At 39.2% G+C, this 19,764-nt stretch overlaps 1 protein-coding gene across 5 annotated transcripts in view; it reads left to right on the forward strand.

The window, feature by feature from the left end:
- OPHN1 (oligophrenin 1) overlaps nucleotides 1–19,764 on the forward strand; it is a 314,749-nt gene that overhangs the window by 88,805 nt on the left and 206,180 nt on the right. For all 5 annotated transcript variants that reach the window (XM_081043828.1, XM_081043829.1, XM_081043826.1 and 2 more), the window contains exon 3: nucleotides 5,607–5,702. In XM_081043828.1, coding sequence (XP_080899954.1) covers nucleotides 5,607–5,702 — 96 coding nt within the window. The remainder of the gene's footprint in view (nucleotides 1–5,606; nucleotides 5,703–19,764) is intronic.

Consider the following 19,764-nt stretch of genomic DNA (forward strand, 5'->3'; position numbering starts at 1 on the left):
TTTTGAAAATTCTGCGGAGGATTGGTGTTAATTAGTGTAATGATTTTTCTTTATTCTTTTTTCTTTCTGTTCCATTGACTGATTTATCTCAGTTGATCTGTCTTTAAGTTCATGGATTGTACTTGTTCAATTATTGTACTTTTTAACTACAGAAATTTTAGTTGGTTTTTTAAAAATTACCTCCAACTCTTTATTGATATTCTATATTCAGTGAGACATTGTTCTCATTCTTTTCTTTAGTTCTTTAGACATGGTTTCCTTTAATTCTTTGAACGTATTTAAAATAGCAAATTTTAAAAGGATTTAAAAAGTACAAATTGGTAGTTAAAAAAGAGTCACAGGGATGTAAAGTACAACATGGGAATATAGCCAGTAATATTATCATGATATGGTGTCAGATAGGTACTAGATTGGGGTGAGCACCTTGTAAGTTATATAAATATCTAATTACTATATTGTACACCTGAAACTAATGTAATATTGTATGTCAACTGTTATTGGAAATTTTAAAAATTGAAAAAAATAACTTTGTTTAATAAGTCCAATGTCTGGGTTTCCTCATGGACAGTTTCTATTGATTACGTTTTTTTCCTTGAGTATGAGCCGACAATTCCTGTGCCTTTATGTATCTCCTATTTTTTTGTTGTTGAGATGTGTACATTTAAAATAATATAATGTGTGAACTCTGAAAATTAGATCCTCTTCCTTTCCCCAGGATTTGTTGTGTGTTGCTGTTTGCTTGTTTTTTAACCTCCTGGACTAACTCTGTATTATGGTCAGCATCTTTTGTTGTGTGAAGCCACTGAAGCCTTTGGTAGGTTACCTTAGTGTTCAGATCACGATTGGACAGTGATTTCACGAAGCATTTGGAACCAGTAAGTCTCCCAGCCTTTGCTGAAGGGCTTTGTGTGTGTATTCTGGCATGCCTTCAACATTTCGCCAGGTAGTTTACAACTCTGCCTTAATTTGCCATTCTCTCCCTGCTTGTGCAGGGTCTCAAGGTCAGCCAGAAGTGAGAGCTTAGGGTCTTCTTAAGTCTCTCACAGGCATGCACACAGCCTTGGGTGTGCATACATTCCTGGGCCTGTACCCGTTTTTGTAGATTTCTAGGAATAGGTTGCAGCTTTATAGGCCCTCTATGGGCATGCCATACTCCAATTTGTCATTCTTTTTATCCCAAGTGCTTTGGTTAACCTCTTGATAACTTCACCCCTTACATCACCTCAGACCAACACAATTTTGAATAATTTGAGATGAGTGCTTTTGACAAATGGCCCAGTGACAGCACTGTTTACACAGAATGAGCTTTGGTTAGGACAAAGGCAAGCCCTAAGAATGGACCTGTCAAAATGAACAAATAGTGATAATAATCTGAGAGTGGGTCTGTGTGAAACTCCCATCCAGTTCTGTCTTCTCCTCCAGGGGCTGCTAACCTGTTGGTTTTCACAGCCACTGTGATTGTGAGCCTGTTGGTTTTCAGTGCTGCTGTAGAGTGGGGGAGGGGTGATTTGATTAGGTTAACTTAATGTACCACACAGTTCCCTATTCCTATCAAGATTCAGTCTTTTGTCTTGATCACAGCCCTCAGATTGTTAAGCTTTTGTTAGTTTAGAGAATGTTTGTAATACACGTATATGACAAAAACTTGTGTCCAGAATTTATAAAGAAATTTTGCAGCTCAAAAATAATAAGATAAACAACCAAATTATAAAATGGGCAAGAATTCAAACATATGCTTCATGAAAAAAAATATTACAAGTGTCCAATAAGTATGTACTAAGATAGCACTATTAGTACTCAGGAAAGTGCAAATTAAAACTGCAGTGAGATATCACTACACACCCAGTAGAATGGCTAAAATTAAAAAGTATGTGGATCAACTGAAATTCATTGGACCACTAGGTATTTACTTGGGAGAAATGAAAACATGTGTCCCAGAAAGGCTTATACATGAATGTTTAAAACAGCTTTATTGATAATAGGGAAAAACTAGACACATCACAAATATTCACGAATAGGTGAATGAATGAATGATGGCGTATTTACCCAATGGAATACTACACAGCAACAAAAAATGAATTTCTCATAGATGTATTTACAAAACACTGTGCAGACCAAAATAAGTTAGACGTAGAAGAGTATATTCTGTAGTGAATTCAAGTTCACTGTGCTGGTCTTCTTTGACATTTATATTTTAACCATTTCACAAAAGACCGCAGTGTTATATTATAGCCTCTAATAAGTAATGTGTGCTGGAAGCAATCATCTTCAGTCCACTACCTTCTGTACTTTTGGAGATTCAGAGTCCTGTAAAAATCTCGAGTTTGGTGCCTCGTTGGTTTAGGGATTGCCCCAACCCCTACGACAATCTGAGATCTCAAAACACTCTTTTTCTGATAGTTCAAATTCCATCAAAAAATTGCTGACAGACAGAAAAAGTCGAGAACCATATGATTTCACTATACATGGGATATAAAACTGAAAGAAACAAAGGAACGAGACAAACAAAGAAACAAAAACTCATAGACACAGACAATAGTTTAGTGATTACCAGAGGGTAAGGGGGGAAAGGGGTGGTGGATGAGGGTAAACAGGATCAAACATATGGTGATGGAAGGAGAATTGACTCTGGGTGGTGAACACACAATGTGATATATCGATGATGTATTACAGAATTGTACACTTGAATCCTATGTAACTTTACTAACCATTGTCACCCCAATAAACAATAATAATAATAATAATAATAATAGCAATAAAAACAGCTGACAGAAAAAAAAGAAGAGTATATTCTGTATGATTTAAAAAGTAGTGATTAAAAGAAAATTGGTATCTATAACATTAGTTAATTAATTAACTAATTAAGCCTCTTTATATTCTACCTCATTCCCACAAAACTTCAATTGCCTAAAAAGCATTACCCAACTACATTCTAGAATGAGTAAGGAAAAGGTGAGGAAAAAACATCATAGAGGACACATGAAAAATTAGAAGGTGGTAGAGAACCCTCAAAGAAAGTTTGAAAAAATTATGAGATCATGGGTTGGTGGACAGGGATAGAAAAGTATTGGGGAGGATAAAATGATAAGCTTACGTGGTTTGGAGTAATGCAGTGAATTTTAGGATGATAAGGAAATAAATGTCCCATACATTACAAGCACTTCTAAGTTAGCTGTTGACACTTTGGAATCCAGAAGTTACCAAACTCATTTATCTAAAATATATGAGTCTTCTGGTCAAGATGGTGGAGTGAGTAAACACTGTACTTGCCGCCTCCTGTGACCACCTGAAAATTACAACTAAACTACAGAACACCCATCATTGAGAATCACCTGAAGTCTAGCTAAACAGAAGTCCTATAACTAAGGACATACAGAAAAAGACGTTGAGGGTGATTCCTAAAATACATTAGCACATTATGGACTCTGAGGAGTACTGAAGTTCAGTAAAATTTAAGTTTAATCTAAATAAATAAATATAATATATACGAATCTTTCCTGGCACTTTTCTCAGTACAGAAGCAAAATAAATAAGATCTTTCCATGAAGAGCTGTTAATTTATGGTTGTTTATGTTTATGAATGTAATTTGTCGGCATTGTCTCATTTCTTGTTTGTTTATGAGGTAAGAATAGGAATACCTACCTTTGGATAGTTGGGAAGACTAAATGAAGAAGACATGGTTCTTCATGTGTGCCAACTGTAATTGAAAAAAATTTTGAAAATTAAGAAGTGGTGCAAATACTGAAAAAGGGAATGAATGTAACTCCTTCCTCACTCCATGGCTTCATTTACAAAATACCATAAATGTTGAAAATCATATTTGTGGTTTCTGAAATGTTTAGGTAATTCTAAAAGAGGAATGATTAATAACTGTACCTTGCTTGGCTCAAGTAAAATTTAAGAAATCCTGATTTGTGTGAATGGGCAACATAGTGGACATTTTTATTTAATTTCCCTGAGTGAAACAGAGAGCACATGGGGAATTCTAGGCTTGTGCTTTTCTTCTGCTGGACAAGGAAGCCAGACAAAAGCAATTTTTTTTCCCCCAGACATGGAGCCAGTTTTGTGTTCGCTTTGCTGATGAAATATGGAAGGCAGGCTGCGCATCCTACTCTCACATTTATGTGGCCCAGATTTGAAGTGGGAAATGTCATTCTAAAGTGTGGAAATTAGAGAAAGCATAGTAACTTGGTCTGCAGTTCCCAATCTCTGTAAAATCTTTATTGTTATTATTATTTATTATTACTACCAATGATGTGTTCAAAGGGTCAAGGCACTAAATACTGAAAATAAATACTTCTGGAAACGGGATATAAATGAGATGGTGATAAAATTCATGGCAGATTAATCTGTTCTAGCCAAATGTCTGAACACGTTTTGTGTTTGACTGTGATCGCTTAACTGAAAGGAATAGATGCTGTTTGCATTGTCTCCATTTCTGTTAGCCTGAGAGCAGAAACTCTCAGTAAGCCTGTGTATCTGATGGATGTGAAGGTGGAGGATGAGGAAACTAGGGAGTGAAAAGAAGAAAAGAGAACAGGGAACCAAAATAATCAGCAAGCTTGAATTATCCTAGCCGATGCTCTAGTGGGTTACTTTAGTTGGTTAGAACAATGCTTTTCAAACTTTTAAAAGCATACAAAATCCCCTAGGGATTGTATAAAAATGTGATTTCTGATGGCAGATCTGGGGTGTGACACAGAAATGTGTATTTCCATCAAGTTCCCACGTGACATTGCTACTGCTGGCCTGAGAACCTCTCTTGGAGTAGCAAGGCTGGAAAGTTGTCCCGACCTCTTGGTACAGGTCATACTTTAAAAATTTCAATAAAGATAACTTGTCAAAGGGGTAGCTAATTGTGATTTTATTTTATACCATCACTAAACTTCTGTTTACTAAAATTCAAAATCACTGACCAAAAATAAAAACATATCTCTGTCCATACCACCCTCAGATTTTTCATTCATTCCCTCCTTAATTTAGGTCCTTTGGTGAATACTCTGAATAAGTTACATTTGTTCTCCTGCCAGGTAGTATCCTAACCCAGGCCGTCATCTGGTTAATGCCTAAAAAGTCCACGTGTTGCCACATTGTCATGGAAAGGCCCCTTGAGAGGCAAATGGACCACCTGGCTTCTAGTTTCGACTCTCCCAGCTAGCTCTGGGACCTGGAGCTAATTTTTTCTTTGTAGAATGATTGTCTGTATTTGTTTGGTGATGAAGTGAGAAAACATCTACTCTATTGCCCATAAAGGGCATTCAGCAAATGGTTAAGAAGTTGTCCTTAGGATTATAATAAGCAGCTTTAGGTCTTACAAGCTTTGAGTTGAACAGGTTAGAGAGGAAGGGATTGAAGATAAAACACATCCCATAACTTAAAAGAAAGACTGCACTACGCTTAAACTGTCTTTTTTCCTCTTTACTTGTGGTTTTTGGCTGCTTACATCTACTGACTGTGTGATTTTTTTTTAAAACATCATTCAGTGCAAGTTGCTACTGGCTGGGAGCACTTCCCATTGCTTTTCTCCTATCTGCCCTAACAGAGATGAGGGAATCAGTCAGGGGGCATTCATGTTGACCATGTCTCCTGTTTCCTTCCTTTGCAGGTTATTCCACAGCTGTTCAGAAATTTTCCCAGACGCTGCAGTCCTTTCAGTTTGATTTCATTGGAGACACTCTGACTGATGATGAGATTAACATTGGTAAGTCTTCAGCTACATGTGACCATGTCCTCTCGAGTCAGGTCTCAGACCACGCAGCCTCCTTCGTCTGTATATGCAGAAAATGGCATCGCTAGCCCCTGTGGTCCAATGACAAGCTCATGGGAGGCTGCTTAAGAAAGATCAAGAAACATTCTTTCCTGGTCCCATTTCTTCCTCACCAAAAGCAATGAAAAGATATCCCTTGAACCTCCGTTGAGGCCTTTTACTCAGTAAATCTGCAGGGGAGTTTTTCTTTAAAGAATCTAATACATGAAAATACGTATTTTTCGAAAGGGTAGATTCAAGAGCGATTTTTTTGGTGTTTATTTTCTGAAATGATTCAGAGTGAATTTCCTCCACCAAACACATTCCTTAGAAAGTTTAAAATTTGCATTAATACACGCACAGCTTTTCAGGCAACAGGAGATGTAAGCCACTTTTATTCCCTTAAGTATTGTCTATGGGTGCTTTTGCGGGAAAACAGTAGCATTGGGTAGCAGTGGCAGGGACTGGATGGCTTTCAAAGCCTAAAATGTTTGGCCTTTGGCCACTTAAGAAAAAGTTTGGTGACCACTGAGTTAAAGAGTTAGCGTAAAGCATTTGTTAGATGAGAACATTGAACCACAGAACAGTTGTCAATCATCTGATGGCACTGAAGCAAGTTAGTAACACAATTGTATTTATATATACCAGGGGTGCCAAAAAATGTATACACGACTTGTAGTCATCTTTGGTTATGGGTATATATTGAGTATTACAATTGTCATACAATTTTTTCCTTTCTTAAAATGGTTATACATTTTTTGGCACCCTCTGTTTTTATGAACCCCAGAACTCAAATATAAAAATGTATTATTATTATTATTTTTAAATTATTCCATTACAGTTCACATACAATATTATCTTAGTTATATACCTTGCAAAGTGCTCCCCCGATTAGTCTAGTACCCACCTGGCACTTACATAGTTATTACAATGTTATTGACTGTATTCCCTGTGCTGTATTTCACATCCCTGTGATGGTTTTGTAACTGCCAATTTGTACTTCTTAATCCCTTCACCTTTTTCACCCAGCTCCCCAACCCCCTCCCCTCTGGCAACCATCAGTTTGTTTTCTGTATCTATGAGGCTGTTTGTATTTTATTTGTTCGTTTATTTTGTTCTTTAGATTCCACATATAAGTAAGATCATATGGTATTTGTCTTTCTCTGTCTGACTGACTTTACTTAGTCTAATACCCTCTAGGTGTATCCATGTTGTTGCAAATGGTAAGACTTCATTCTTCTTTAATGGTCCAGTAATACTCCATTTTATATAATGTGTGTGTGTGTGTGTGTGTGTGTGTGTGTATAAAATCTTCTTTATTCAGTCATCTATCAGTGGACACCTAGGTTACATCCATATCTTGGCTGTTGTAAATAATACTGTAGTGAACACAGTATTTATCTTTTTGAATTATTGTTTTGGGTTTCTTCAGATAAATACCCAGAAGTGGAATTGTGGGGTTGTAAGGCAGTTCTATTTGTAATTTTTTGAGGCACCTCCACACTGCCTTCCATAGTGGCTGCACCAGTCTGCAGTCCCACCAACAGTGTATGAGGGTTCCCTTTTGTCCACATCTTCCCCAACACTTGTTGATTGTTGATTAATTGATGATGGCCGTTCTGAGAGGTGTGAGGTGATATCTCATTGTGGTTTTTATTTGCATTTCTCTGATGATTAGTGACGTTGAGCATCTTTTCGTATGTTTATTGACTATCTGTATGTCCTCTTTGGAGAAATGTCTATTCAGGTCCTCTGCCCATTTGTTAATTGGATTTTTAAAAATCTATTCAGTGTCTCTGTGTCTTTTGATTAGAGCATTTATGTTTACATTTAATGAAGTTATTGATATACTATATGTAGTTATTGTCATTTTATTGTTTTCTGATTGTTTTTGTAGTTCTTCATTCCTTTCTTATTCTCTCGCTCTCTTCTCTTGTATGTTAATGACTTTCTGTAGTGTTATGTTGGAATCCTTTGTCTTTATTTCTTTTAAATCTCTTCGATTTTTGGTTAGTGGTTACCATTTGCTTCATATATAACCAAGCTGTGTTCATAGCACTCTATTTTAAGATGTTGTTCAATTATGTTTGACCACATTGTAGAATCACTACTATTTTACTCACCCCCTCCACATTTGTTTTTGTAATTATTTTTTACTTTTGTTAGTGTGTGTTTGTTTGTATCCCTTAATTCATTGTCGTAATTGCACATGATCTTCCTACCTTTATCTTTTAACCTTTGTACTAGCTTTCTAGTTGGTTGATCCACTGCTCTTATTGTTTGCCATTGTTAGTGAGAAATTTTTTCTTTACTATATTTTCACATTTTTTATCTTTTATATTTAAAGAAGTCCTTTTAACATTTCTTCTAATACTGATTTAGTGGTGATGAACTCCTGGAGCTTTTTCTTGTCTGGGAAATTCTTGATCTCTCCTTTGATTCTCAATGACAGCCTTGCTGGGTAGAACAATCTTGGTTGTAGGTATTTGCTTTTCCTTAACTGAGTCCACCCTTCTGGTTAGTCATTTGTGGAGCTGGTAGGGTGGTGCTCTTGTGTGTGCTGAAGCTAGCTACCAGGTGAGTTGAGTCTAGAGCCACTTGGGAAGGTGTCCCATGCAGGCCAAGTTTAGCTCCTGCTTGTGCTGGGCTTGAGGCCACTTGTAGGAGCTACAATAAAATCTGTGGTTGGTTTCTGCTTATGTTGGGTTTGGGAGTGCTTGAGAGAGTTTGCACTGCAAACCAAGGCTAGCTGCCACTTGTGCTGGGCTTGAGGCCGCTTAGTTGATGCTATGCTTCAGGCCAAGACTGGTTGCCCCTTATGCCAGCCTTGGGGCCATCTGATGGAGTTAAAATGCAAGTTGAGGTTGTTCACCACTTATGCTGGACTTGGAGCCTCTTAGCTAGAGCTATAAGGTACACTGAGGATGTCCCCTGCTTGTTTGGGGTTTGTGGATCTGTGAGAGATTTTGAAAAGACTTCTGCATGAGACAAGACAGCCCTCTTGTGTGGAGGAGCCAGTGGAAGAGGCTTGGGTGGGGCAAACAAGTTAGTTGTGACAGGTTTTCAGGGAATCACCTGGTTGGGATGCATGTTGTTAGCCAGGTTAATGGAGAGCACGGATTTGGCTCCTGCCTGTGCCAGGCCACCTGGGTGGGAGGAGCGTTCAACAAAGGAACAGTGGTGCCTACCCACACTTCTATCCCCAGAGAGAGTTGACTGCACCCCTGCCCCTCCAGCCCTCACCCTGAAGATAGTTTAGTTCCTACCTGTATGTCCCTGGCATTTTGAGCGACTGCCCCTGCACTGCAGCTTAGAGCGAGTGAGTTTGTGAGTCTGTGCATGGGCCCTTTAAGAGCAGTACCTCAGTCTGCAGCAGCCCTTTGTTTTTCTCAGACTTAATCCCTGCTGATTTTCACAGCCAGATGTAAGGGGACTCCTCTTCCCCCTCAGGTACTGGTGTCCTGAGCTGGGGAGCCAGATGTGGGGCTGGGACCTCCACAGCCGGGATATTCCTCCAGATTCCTAATGTCTACGTCATAGATGTGGGATCTGCCCAGTCCACGTCTCCACCCTCCTACCAATCTCCATGTGGCTTCTTCTCCATGTCCTTAGTTATAGGACTTCTGTTTGGCTAGTCTTCAGGTGGTTCTCAATAATGGTTGTTCTATAATTTATTTGTAATTTTGATGTGGTTGTGGAGGAGGTGAGCACAGTTTACCCAGTGTGCCATCTTGACTGGAAGTCCCCCCAACTGTAGTATTAAATGTCGCTTGTATTAAATATGAATAATATATAAAAGTATAAAATACTGTATGAGCGAGCAATCCCTCTCCTGTGTATCTACCCAAAAAATCTGAAAATATTTATCCATAAAGACACGTGTGCTCCAATGTTCATTGCAGCTTTGTTTACAGTGGCCAAGACATGGAAACAACCAAAATGTCCTTCGATAGATGAATGGATAAAGAAGTTGTGGTATAGATACGCAATGGAATACTATTCGGCGGTAAGAAAAGATGATATAGGAACATTTGTGACAACATGGATGGATCTTGAGAGTATAATTCTAAGCGAAATAAGTCAGACAGAAAAAGCAGAGAACCCTATGATTTAACTGATATGTGGTATATAAACCAAAAACAACAAAAGAACAAGACAAACAAATGTGAAACAAAAACTCATAGACACAGACAATAGTTTAGCAGTTACCAGAGGGTAAGGGGGAACGGGGTTGGTAGATGAGGGTAAAATGGATCAAATATATGGTGATGGAAGGAGAAAAAAATTTCCTATGATAATAACTTGAGTTAGTTTCTATATTTCTGTGAATTTTAGAATATTCTATTCTTACAAGCACTTGCCTTTAAATTAATTTTAACAATACCACCTGCAGTTAGAAAATTATCTCAAATTTACCACACACACACACACAGACATTTTAGCCATGAGGAAATTTCACTAGTTTATAAAAACAGTTGGATCCAAATTTTGTTTTGGAGGCATTTGCAATTTATATAAGTCAAGTTCCAAATGACCTACCCAGTTTTAAAATAAGGGCAGCTGCTTCAATACTTCTAATTCTTCATCTAAACAATGTCATAGGTTGATCTAAATCTTCTTTTTGAAACTTCAGAGATCAATTCATGATACACTTAATGATTCATTCCAGTTAATTTTATAGCTGGCTTTTTCTAGTTGTGCACGTAAAAGTTGCATTATCAAAGGATCCTTACGTGGCTGTCTCCTCCAAGAGTATTAATGGGAGACTGACTGTCCGGGGGCTTGTTGACCTCAGAGGCATGATTTCCATGTTAATTTTAGTTTTCCTTTCGAATCTGTAGAGTCTAAAAATATTCTAGGGCAAAGCAGCCTTTACGTGCATGAGCCAAATGTGGTGGCTATCTCTATAGGTCCGCTTCACACCCTAGAGGAAATTTTCCTCAGGCAACCTCACAATGACTCTTAGTCATCTAAGTATATACCAGATTCAGGTTGGGGAAGCAAATGTTCTCTATCTTCAGAGCTAAAGAGAGTTCAGTCTCTCATTTAACTAGCAAATATTGTGTTTGAACTCTTAATAAGCAATCAAAAAAAACCCCGAAAATAAAAGTAGCTCCCCATTTTCTACTCATTTTTCTGGGTTATGTTAATCCTTATCCACCTCGAGGATTTCCTGAGAACAGCTCCAGTCAATTTAGTACCTGCTACCTAAAGCAGGGAGGACTGGAATTCCAAAAGAAAACTCACCCACGTTCCCCCAATGAAAAGTGGGGGGCCAGTGGGGCACGATGGGTTTTTGGTGGTACCTAACACCAGGTCCAGGTCCCCAGGGTGGTCCTGGGTGGGCTTCTTCAGACTCCTGCTGACTATGCCAAGTAAATGTCAACATAAGAATGTCCAAACCTGTAGAGAATTTTTATAAGCATTTATTAGAGCCAAACTGGTGACATACTAGAAAGTAAGATCTCAAATGCTCCAGCAAATGACAATTTTGCAGTTCTTTTTATACATTTGGAAGTAAGGAAGCGCAAGGTAAGCTAGATTATATGAAAGTGGGAGAAAGCAAGGCAGAGAAATCTCCATGACTGGTTTACAGAATAGTTCATAAGATTATGTGCTCTCTTGAGGGTGGTTATGCTCTGAGTGGTCTGGAAAAGAGGATTGATTACTTATGGCCTTTTAAAGGTGTGTTCACCTAAACGTACAGAAACAGTGGACAGGGCTGGCTTAACGCAAATAAATAAGTTTTTACAAAGAAGTAATACGCCTGGGGTGTGACTACCCACCATGACGCCCAGTGAGGAATTTATGATCGGGTCATCCTGTGAGGTTACTTTCAGTCACTAACCTTTGTCAGATTTTTTATTGAGTCCCTTTTTCATTCAAATAAGATTTCCAGCACAGAAACAATGTGTTGGGTGTATTGGCATATTATCTTTTAATTGTTTTTTTTGTACATGTATCTGTTTTATGTGTATGCCATTTAGTTCATGCTAAATACATAATTTTATCTTTTTAATCTAACGTTTTACATAACCATTTTCTCATATCATTTAAAATTCTTTGTAAGTTTCATAGGGATCAAGGACACGGTTTTTTGTTTACTGCAGTTTCCCTAGCACATAGAGGAGTACCTAGCATATAGTAGGTGCTCAATACATGTTTGCTGAATAAATGAATAATGCACACATTCAAATTTTATTATTCTAGGAGCCATACTTTATATACTATTCACCTATTGTTGGAAATGTAGCTTATTTCAAATTTCTCATTATTGTGAATAATACTGCAATGAGTACTTTTATGAGGTTAAGATTGGTGATTACTTGTTTTGGTTAAACGTGGCAGTGTAACTAACTAATGAGGCAAATGTTTGCATTTGGATAATTTCATTCTTCACGCCACTTCATTCTACTTCTGCAAATCTATGTTGGTCTAAGGGTATGACTTACTTAAAATTTAGCATCATGGGCTGTGGAGTAGGTTGAACTGCAGCATTGCAGCTTATGAACTGTGTAACCTTGGTAGGTGACTATACCTCTTTGAGTGTTAATTTTTCTCATTTGTAAAATGATGACGTGATCAATGCCAGGTGTACATAGTGCCTAAATGAATGGTAGCTATTTAATAATTATTGTTAACGTAAGATTTGATTACTTTGTACTTTGCCCTGGGCTGAATGTTTTCGTGTCACCCCCCAAAATTCATATATTAAAATTACAACCCCCAATGTGATGGGGGTTACAGGAGGTATGGCCATTGGGGGGTAATTAGGTCATGAATGTGGAGCCCTCATGAATGGGATTAGTGTCCTTATAAAAGAGACCCCAGAGTGCTCTCTCACCTTCTTTCCATCATGTGAAGATAGGAGAAGTTGGCATTCTGCAGTCTGGAAGAGGGCTTTCACCAGAACTTGACCATGGTGACACCCTGATCTTGGACTTCCAGCCTTTAGAACTGCGAGAAATAAACAACAGATAAAATCGGTTGTGTATAAGCCACCCAGTCTGTGGTATTCTGTTATAGCAGCCTGCACTCAGCAAGACAGAAATAGGTACTGAGAAGTGGGGGTGCTGCTATCACAAATACCTAAAAATGTGGAAGTAGCTTTGAATTGGGTAATGTGCAGAGGCTGGAAGAGTTTTGAGGTGCATTGTAGAAAAAGCCTGTGTTTCTGTGAATGGAATTTTAAAGGCAGTTCTGGTGAGAGCTCAGAAAGAGAAAAGAGAGGCAGAGAAAGCTTTAATCTTCTTAGAAAATACCTAAGTAAACATGAAGAGAATATTGGTAGAAATACAGATGGCAGAGGACATTCTGGTGAGGTCTAAGACAGAAATGAGGAACATATTATCGGACAATGGAGAAAAGGCCATTTTTGTTATAAAGTGGCAAAGAACTAGGCTGAATTGTGTTTGTGTTCTAGTGTTTTGTGGAAGGTAGAACTTGCAAGCAATTGTTGACCTAAGAAACATCTTAACCTGTAGATTTTTGTAAGTTTATTTGAGCCAAAATGATGACAATTGCCAGGAAGCAAAATCTCAAGTGACTCAGAAAAGGCTGCAGAAAATGGCAGTTTTGCCATTTGCTTCTTTTATACATTAGAGTCAAAGGAGGAGACATAGGGGGGGTCACATGGAATCCATTGGTGGTAGATGAAGGAGGTGGGTGAAAGCAAAGTGGGGGAATCTCTGGGACTGGGTAAAAAGTAAATTGGAGAGACACATACATTTTACTTGGGTGGGGACAGGATAGCTAATTAACATTTATTGCACTGATGGTATGTGGGCCACAAGATAACTATGTGGGGTTCTGTGGTCTGGTGCAATGGTTGGGTTGTGCCCTGAGGGGTATGGAAAAGAAGATTACCCTGACCTTTCAAAGGTATGTTATCTTAGATGCAAAAAGACAACAGATAGGCTCAAGTAAGGTAAAGATTGACCTTTGTCAAGGAAGCTACAGGCCTAGGACGTGACTGCCTGCCATGACCCGCTTTAGTTAGGAATTTTTATGTTCAGACCACCCTGTGGTTACTTTTGGTCTCTGAGTTTGTAGGACCCATCATGCTGGCCTCTCCTGAGCTTGTCAGGTTTGGTGTGTGGCCTCCTTTTTGTCCACAGAATAAAGTTGGATAATTGGTTGAGGAGATTTCTGAGAAAAAGTGTTAAAGGAGTGGGTTGGTTCCTCCTGACTGTTTAGAGTAAAATGTGAGGGGAGAGAAGTGAATTGAAAAGGAATAGTTATGCAAAAAGGAACCAGAACTTAAATATGTGGACAATTTTCTGCCTGTTCATATTACAAGAAAATGAGAAAGTGTGTTTGGAAGGAAATACTAAGGGTGTGGTAGACCTACCATTTCATAGGGAGATTAGTGTGGGTTTGAACCATGGAGTTAATCAACCATCTCAACAAAAGCCAGGAATAGAGAAGGGATTATACCAGCAGAATATGCCAGCTAGGACTAAAGGCAACAGAGGAAATGGGATAAAGGAAGACCATCAACTTATTAGACCTGCTGACCAGACTGGAGATCTATTTGGCTGTAAGCAGGCCCTATTATTCAAGACAAGAGGAGGAACCTGATGGGGATTCAGAGATCATTGTGGGGGGCTGCCACTCCCACCACCTGCCCAGAGGTTGTGGGGTTAGAGCTGCCTCCTTCTACATTTCAAAGCACAAGACAATACCCAGGGAATCTTAAGGATGGGGCTATCCTACAGAGTCCTCGGGGTACAATAACCCCCCTGCCAGATGGAGAACCATGGCATGGGTGGGACCACTGCAGAGAGCCACACTGCGGATAGCCCTCCACCAAACGGGAGGTAATGTTGTCACCTCGGTCGGTCTGTAAGCCTGGGCTACCGTCCCAGTGGGTCTGGAATGCAGAACATCAAGCCAAAGAGCATGATTCTCAACTCTTAAGATCGCATGGAACTTGCCTTGCTAGACTTGGACTTAGCTTGGGACCCATCACCCCTTCTTTCCTTTCTCCCTTTTTGGACTGAGAATGTCTAACCTATTCCTGTCCCACCATTGCATTTTGGAAGCTCATGACTTGTTTGGTTTCATAGGATCACAGCAGGAAAGGAGTTTTGCATCAGAATAATTCGTATCTTGCGTCTCACCCATATTTAGATATTTGGATGAGACTGGATTTTAGGCCTAAGAGTTGATGTTGGAACGAGTTAAGACTTCGGGGTTGTTGGAATAAAATTAATGTATTTTGCATGTAAGAAGGACATGACTTTTGTGGGGCACGGGATGGTACAATGGACTGTATATTTGTATCTCCCCAGAATTCATGTTGAAACCTACCCCCCAATGTGATGAGATAGACCCTTTGGGAGGTGATTAGGTCATGAGGGTGGAGCCCTCATGAATGAACTAATCCCTCATGAATGGGATTAGTGCCTTCATAAAAGGGACCCAGAGAGCTGTCAAGCTTTCTTTCCATTATGTGAGGACACAATGAGAAGTCAGCAGTCTACAACCCAGAAGGACCTCCCCAGAACCCAACCATGCTAGCACCCTGATCTTGGACTTCCAGCTTCCAGAACTGTGAGAAATTTCCATTGTTTATGTGCCACCCAGCCTATGGTGTTTTGTTATTACAGCCCAAACTGATGAAAACATCTCTCTTAAAATAACTGCTACTTACCTATCAGTTGGTAATCTTAAAGACTGGAGATGCCTGGTACATGGAATTCTCTGAATGTCTCTTTTTTTCTGCTAGAAGGGTTTGACTTTGAACAGGTGCCCATTTTCCACAAAGCAAGCCAAGAGATCTGAGATATGTCCTGTGTCATCTTTCATTTTGAACTTTGTATTTCAATTCTCTCATGCCTCTGAATCCCACCATAAATGTCAACCAATTCCATGCAGGACAAAAGGGTGTGTGAGCTTGAGCATAATGGCTTATAAACAAAGATAGAAGTGACCCCCAGTGCTGCCAAGTTCCTGTGGGTGTCTGTGGGCTCCACATGAGCTGCTGGCTCTGACATATTTGCTTCTTAATGTATGCTTTCATAACCCTTTATAAGTCAGTTAACATTTACCTGCCAGCTCCAGAAACTCTTACTTATCATGTGACCGTTGTTTTTAAAGATGCTGACTCGTGAGCTGACCTTTATTGAGATCGTGAGAATTTCATTGGCCTGCCATAGTACTTGTTTTTGTTGAATTGGTCATCTTGGAAGCTGGGATTTGTGGTGGTTGTGAGAACCACCAGTGCTCCCACAGCTGAGGGTGAGGATCTTTGAAGGCTTTGGGAAGAAATCTTAGAGACCCTGCTGGGAGGCTCTTGGTGGGAACCAATAGTTCCTTTGGAAGCTGAAACAGCAGAGTGTGCCATGCTCTCCAGTTGCTAACACTACTGGTTCTGAGTTGGTACATCTTCTGTTTCCCTAGAAGAATTGGTAAAAGTATGGTTAGGATGGAATTTTTGGTTGAGCTTTTAGATTTTATATTACAGGTAAAAAGGGTCTTGCAGTTCTTTCCATATGATGATTCATGATGGCTGAAAGGGGTAACTCAGTTGCACTGATCCCAGTGTAGATACCAGTTGTGTAACAGAGGTGGTAGTGATTCCTAGAGGACATGAGGGAAAGCCCAAAGCCTCTCTGAAGTTTCTTCTCTTGATGGTCAGCTCTAGGACCTACCTTGAGCAGTCTATATTCAGCGGGGACAAGTGGGAGGAAGTGTATCACAGCCCTGACCATAGCGTTTGTCACTGCTCTAGAGCAATCCAAACGAAACATAGCTGTTGGCCAAATGCAGCCCATCAATTTGTGATGCTGATGGCTCGGTAGATAGTGAAGGGTCTGGAATACCTCATGAAGGAGTTGGATTGTATTGGAAGCTTATGGAGAGCAATACATGGATGGCAGGAGATAAGAAGGACCCTGGCAGACTCGCCAAAGTTTCCTTAACCGTAAAACCTCTGATGAGTGTCTGGTACATTGCACTGGAAAGTCTCATATTTTTACCCCGAGTTTCAGTCTTGTCATCATTAAGCTGGGTACCGACTGGGGATACCCTGGTAGCATAGTTCTTCTGGGCATGTGGATTGTGACCTCTGCCCCAAAAGATGGTGCCCACTGGAGTTTAGCAGTTTGTTTATTTATGCCTGGAGAAAGAAAACTCAGCATTTTAAAATCTCACACTGCAGATCACATTTCCATTGCAGTCATCCTAACATATTTGAAGAAATTCCTTGATGGACCAGGCAGACTGATTTAAAGTTAAGTTTGCAGGTAGAAAGTTCCATCCGCCACCCATTACTGCTTCCTGGAAGCAGAGGGCTCACATAGAGTTCAGCATTGTTAGTTCCTCCCAGGCCCCATACTTTTGTTCAACCTGAGTATTAGCTGAAAACACAGCTGATCATAAACCTCCAGATTGAAATGAAGCAGAGCTTGAGAAATAGTTGCTTGGTGACCTTGGTTAATGTTGTTTTTTTCTTTTTTTTTTTTTCCTGTAAAACCAGTTGGACCATCTTTTGAGAGATGCTGGCGAAGTTTAGTTGTTTTAGGGTCCTGGAAATCAGGCATCTTAAAACATGAGGGACACCTAAAGTGAAAAAGAGAAACATTAATATCAAAGTTTGTATTAAAGAAAAGAGCCAGGAGTTAATCCCGAGGTCCCAGTGATGTCTAAGAGGTCAGTGGGTGAATATCTCTTGGTTGTGTAGTGCCACTCATGGAGATTTTTTGAAGCTCTCAACATGGGATGTCAGTGCTTTTGGTGACATTGTGCACAATCTTGGCCATCTTTCATAAAAGTGTACACATGAACTGAGCATTTCACCAGACTTCCTTCGACCAGACAGTGCTTTGTCCAGGGAGAATTCTAGCCCAGTGCATGGTCTGCAGTGGGCCTTAGAGGTTTATATGAAGTCATTGGGCTTCAGTTAACAGGTCTCCTTGAGATCCTGGGGAAGGGTCAGTTATATGGCAACCTGGAATCCCTGAAGCGATCTGGGTTGTTGGATTTTGGTTCTCCAGGACTCCAAGTCAGATGGGAGGGGGGATTGGAATTGTTAGTTCGGAAGATTATAACTATATAATGAAAGAAATGGAAAGGATTGACAGTTTGCTATTTGCAAATCGGGCAAGGTAGCAGGATGCAGTCTGATTTACAGATAGGTGCCAAAACTGTTTTCTTTCACAAAGAAAAGGAGGAAGTCAATTAAATCTCAACCAGACAAGCCAGAGTTTGCAAAAGCTCAACTAGTTCAAAGCACAGGGAAATCCAAAAGGGTCTGTTACATAGACGATGCATCATTTCCCATTGAAGTACACTGGCTCTTCTCGGTGCACACTCTGTTTTGCTCTCCATCCTGTCCTTGCCACCATCTTATAGCCATGCTAATGACCCTTCTGACACCTTGGCTCACAGTTTCTTTATGGGGAGATTTTAAGCACAAGGTCTTGTACTTGGCTGGATCTTGGTTCAGATCCAGACCTATCCATTTATTAGCTATATGACCTTAGGCAGTTTTCTTTTTAAAACAATAAAAATTGAGTTTATTGGTATTTCTGCATTACACACTGTAACCATACTTTACTATAAAATATGGAAATAGAGAAAACAATATTAATAGCTGTAATTTACTGGGCACATACTATGTGCAAAGTGTTTTGCATACCTTATCTAATTTTCAGAGCAGTTCTGAGGAGGTAGACTGAGGCTAAGGTACCATGTTTCCCTGAAAATAAGACCTAGCCGGACCATCAGCTCCAATGTGTCTTTTGGAGCAAAAAATTTAGTATATGTGCTGCCAAAGCGAGCACAGGAGCAAAAATTAATATAAGACGCGGTCTTATATTAAAATAAGACCGGGTCTAATAAAATATAATATAATATAATATATAATATAATATAATATAATATAATCAGGTCTAATATAATATATAATATAATGAAATACCGGATTTTATATTTGTTTTTGCTCCAAAAGACGCATTAGAGATGATGGTCCGGCTAAATCTCATTTTCGGAGAAACATGGTAGGTTAAGAAATTTGCCTAGCATAATACAAGTATAGCTAGTAAGCAGCTTACGTGGGATTTTAAATTGGTTTTTGGCTCTAAAGTTTATACATACACGCTCTTCACTCAAAGAAACACAATTATTTTGATGTATTTCCTTCTAGTCCTTTTAAAATATTTGAGCATGATTTTCTATACATAGTTGTAATAATATTTTATGTGCAATGTTTTGTATTCTGCTTTTTTCATCTTTCATCATAGGCATTTTGCCATGTTTATACATTTTGTGTATTGCTCCTTTTTAATGACTGTAATAATAGTCCATTACGTGGATGTACTTAATCATTCCCCAATCACTGGACTTTTTTGTTTTCAATTATTCATCATCATTAATAATGTTGAATGCCTACCTTTGGGCATAAAGGTTTCTCCCCGCTATATTCAGGTTATTTTTTAGGTGTGGTTTCCCAGAAATGAATTTACTGGCTAATAGCATATAAAAATTTGTAAGCCTTTTGATCTATGTTTATCATCTTTCATTGGAAATTTACAAACCTTTTGGAAGACAGTGCATAATAGTATTAGGAAATTTACATGACCTTGCTGAACCTGTTTTCTCATTAATAAAATGATAATGAAAAAGTAATGTCAGACTTGAGAAGCATCTAGCACAGTGTCTTTCTCTTCCTCTCCTTTTCTTAACATTTTACTCTTTCTCCTTTGAAAATTTCCAAAGGTAGTTATTTCTTCTCGGACTCTCTTTTTAATGCCCTGGGGCTGCTGGACATTACTGAGGAATACTGTGGTGCTTTGTAGTGATGGTGGTGGTGCTGACGGTGGTGGTATGCAGGCCTGTTTCTTCCTTTTCTAGCCAGTTTTCTTAGTCACAATTCCTCTTATCTGAAGAAAAGGCAAGAGCCGAACTCCTCCTTCCTACTCTTTAGTGACTATTTTCTCCCACAACACTCTGCTGAGTAGTCTGATCTTGCTAAAGCTTTTGTTTTCTTTCCATTAACTCTACAGAGCCATTT

The sequence above is a fragment of the Rhinolophus hipposideros genome (assembly GCF_964194185.1).
Source record: "Rhinolophus hipposideros genome assembly, chromosome: X".
Lineage (NCBI taxonomy): Eukaryota > Metazoa > Chordata > Mammalia > Chiroptera > Rhinolophidae > Rhinolophus > Rhinolophus hipposideros.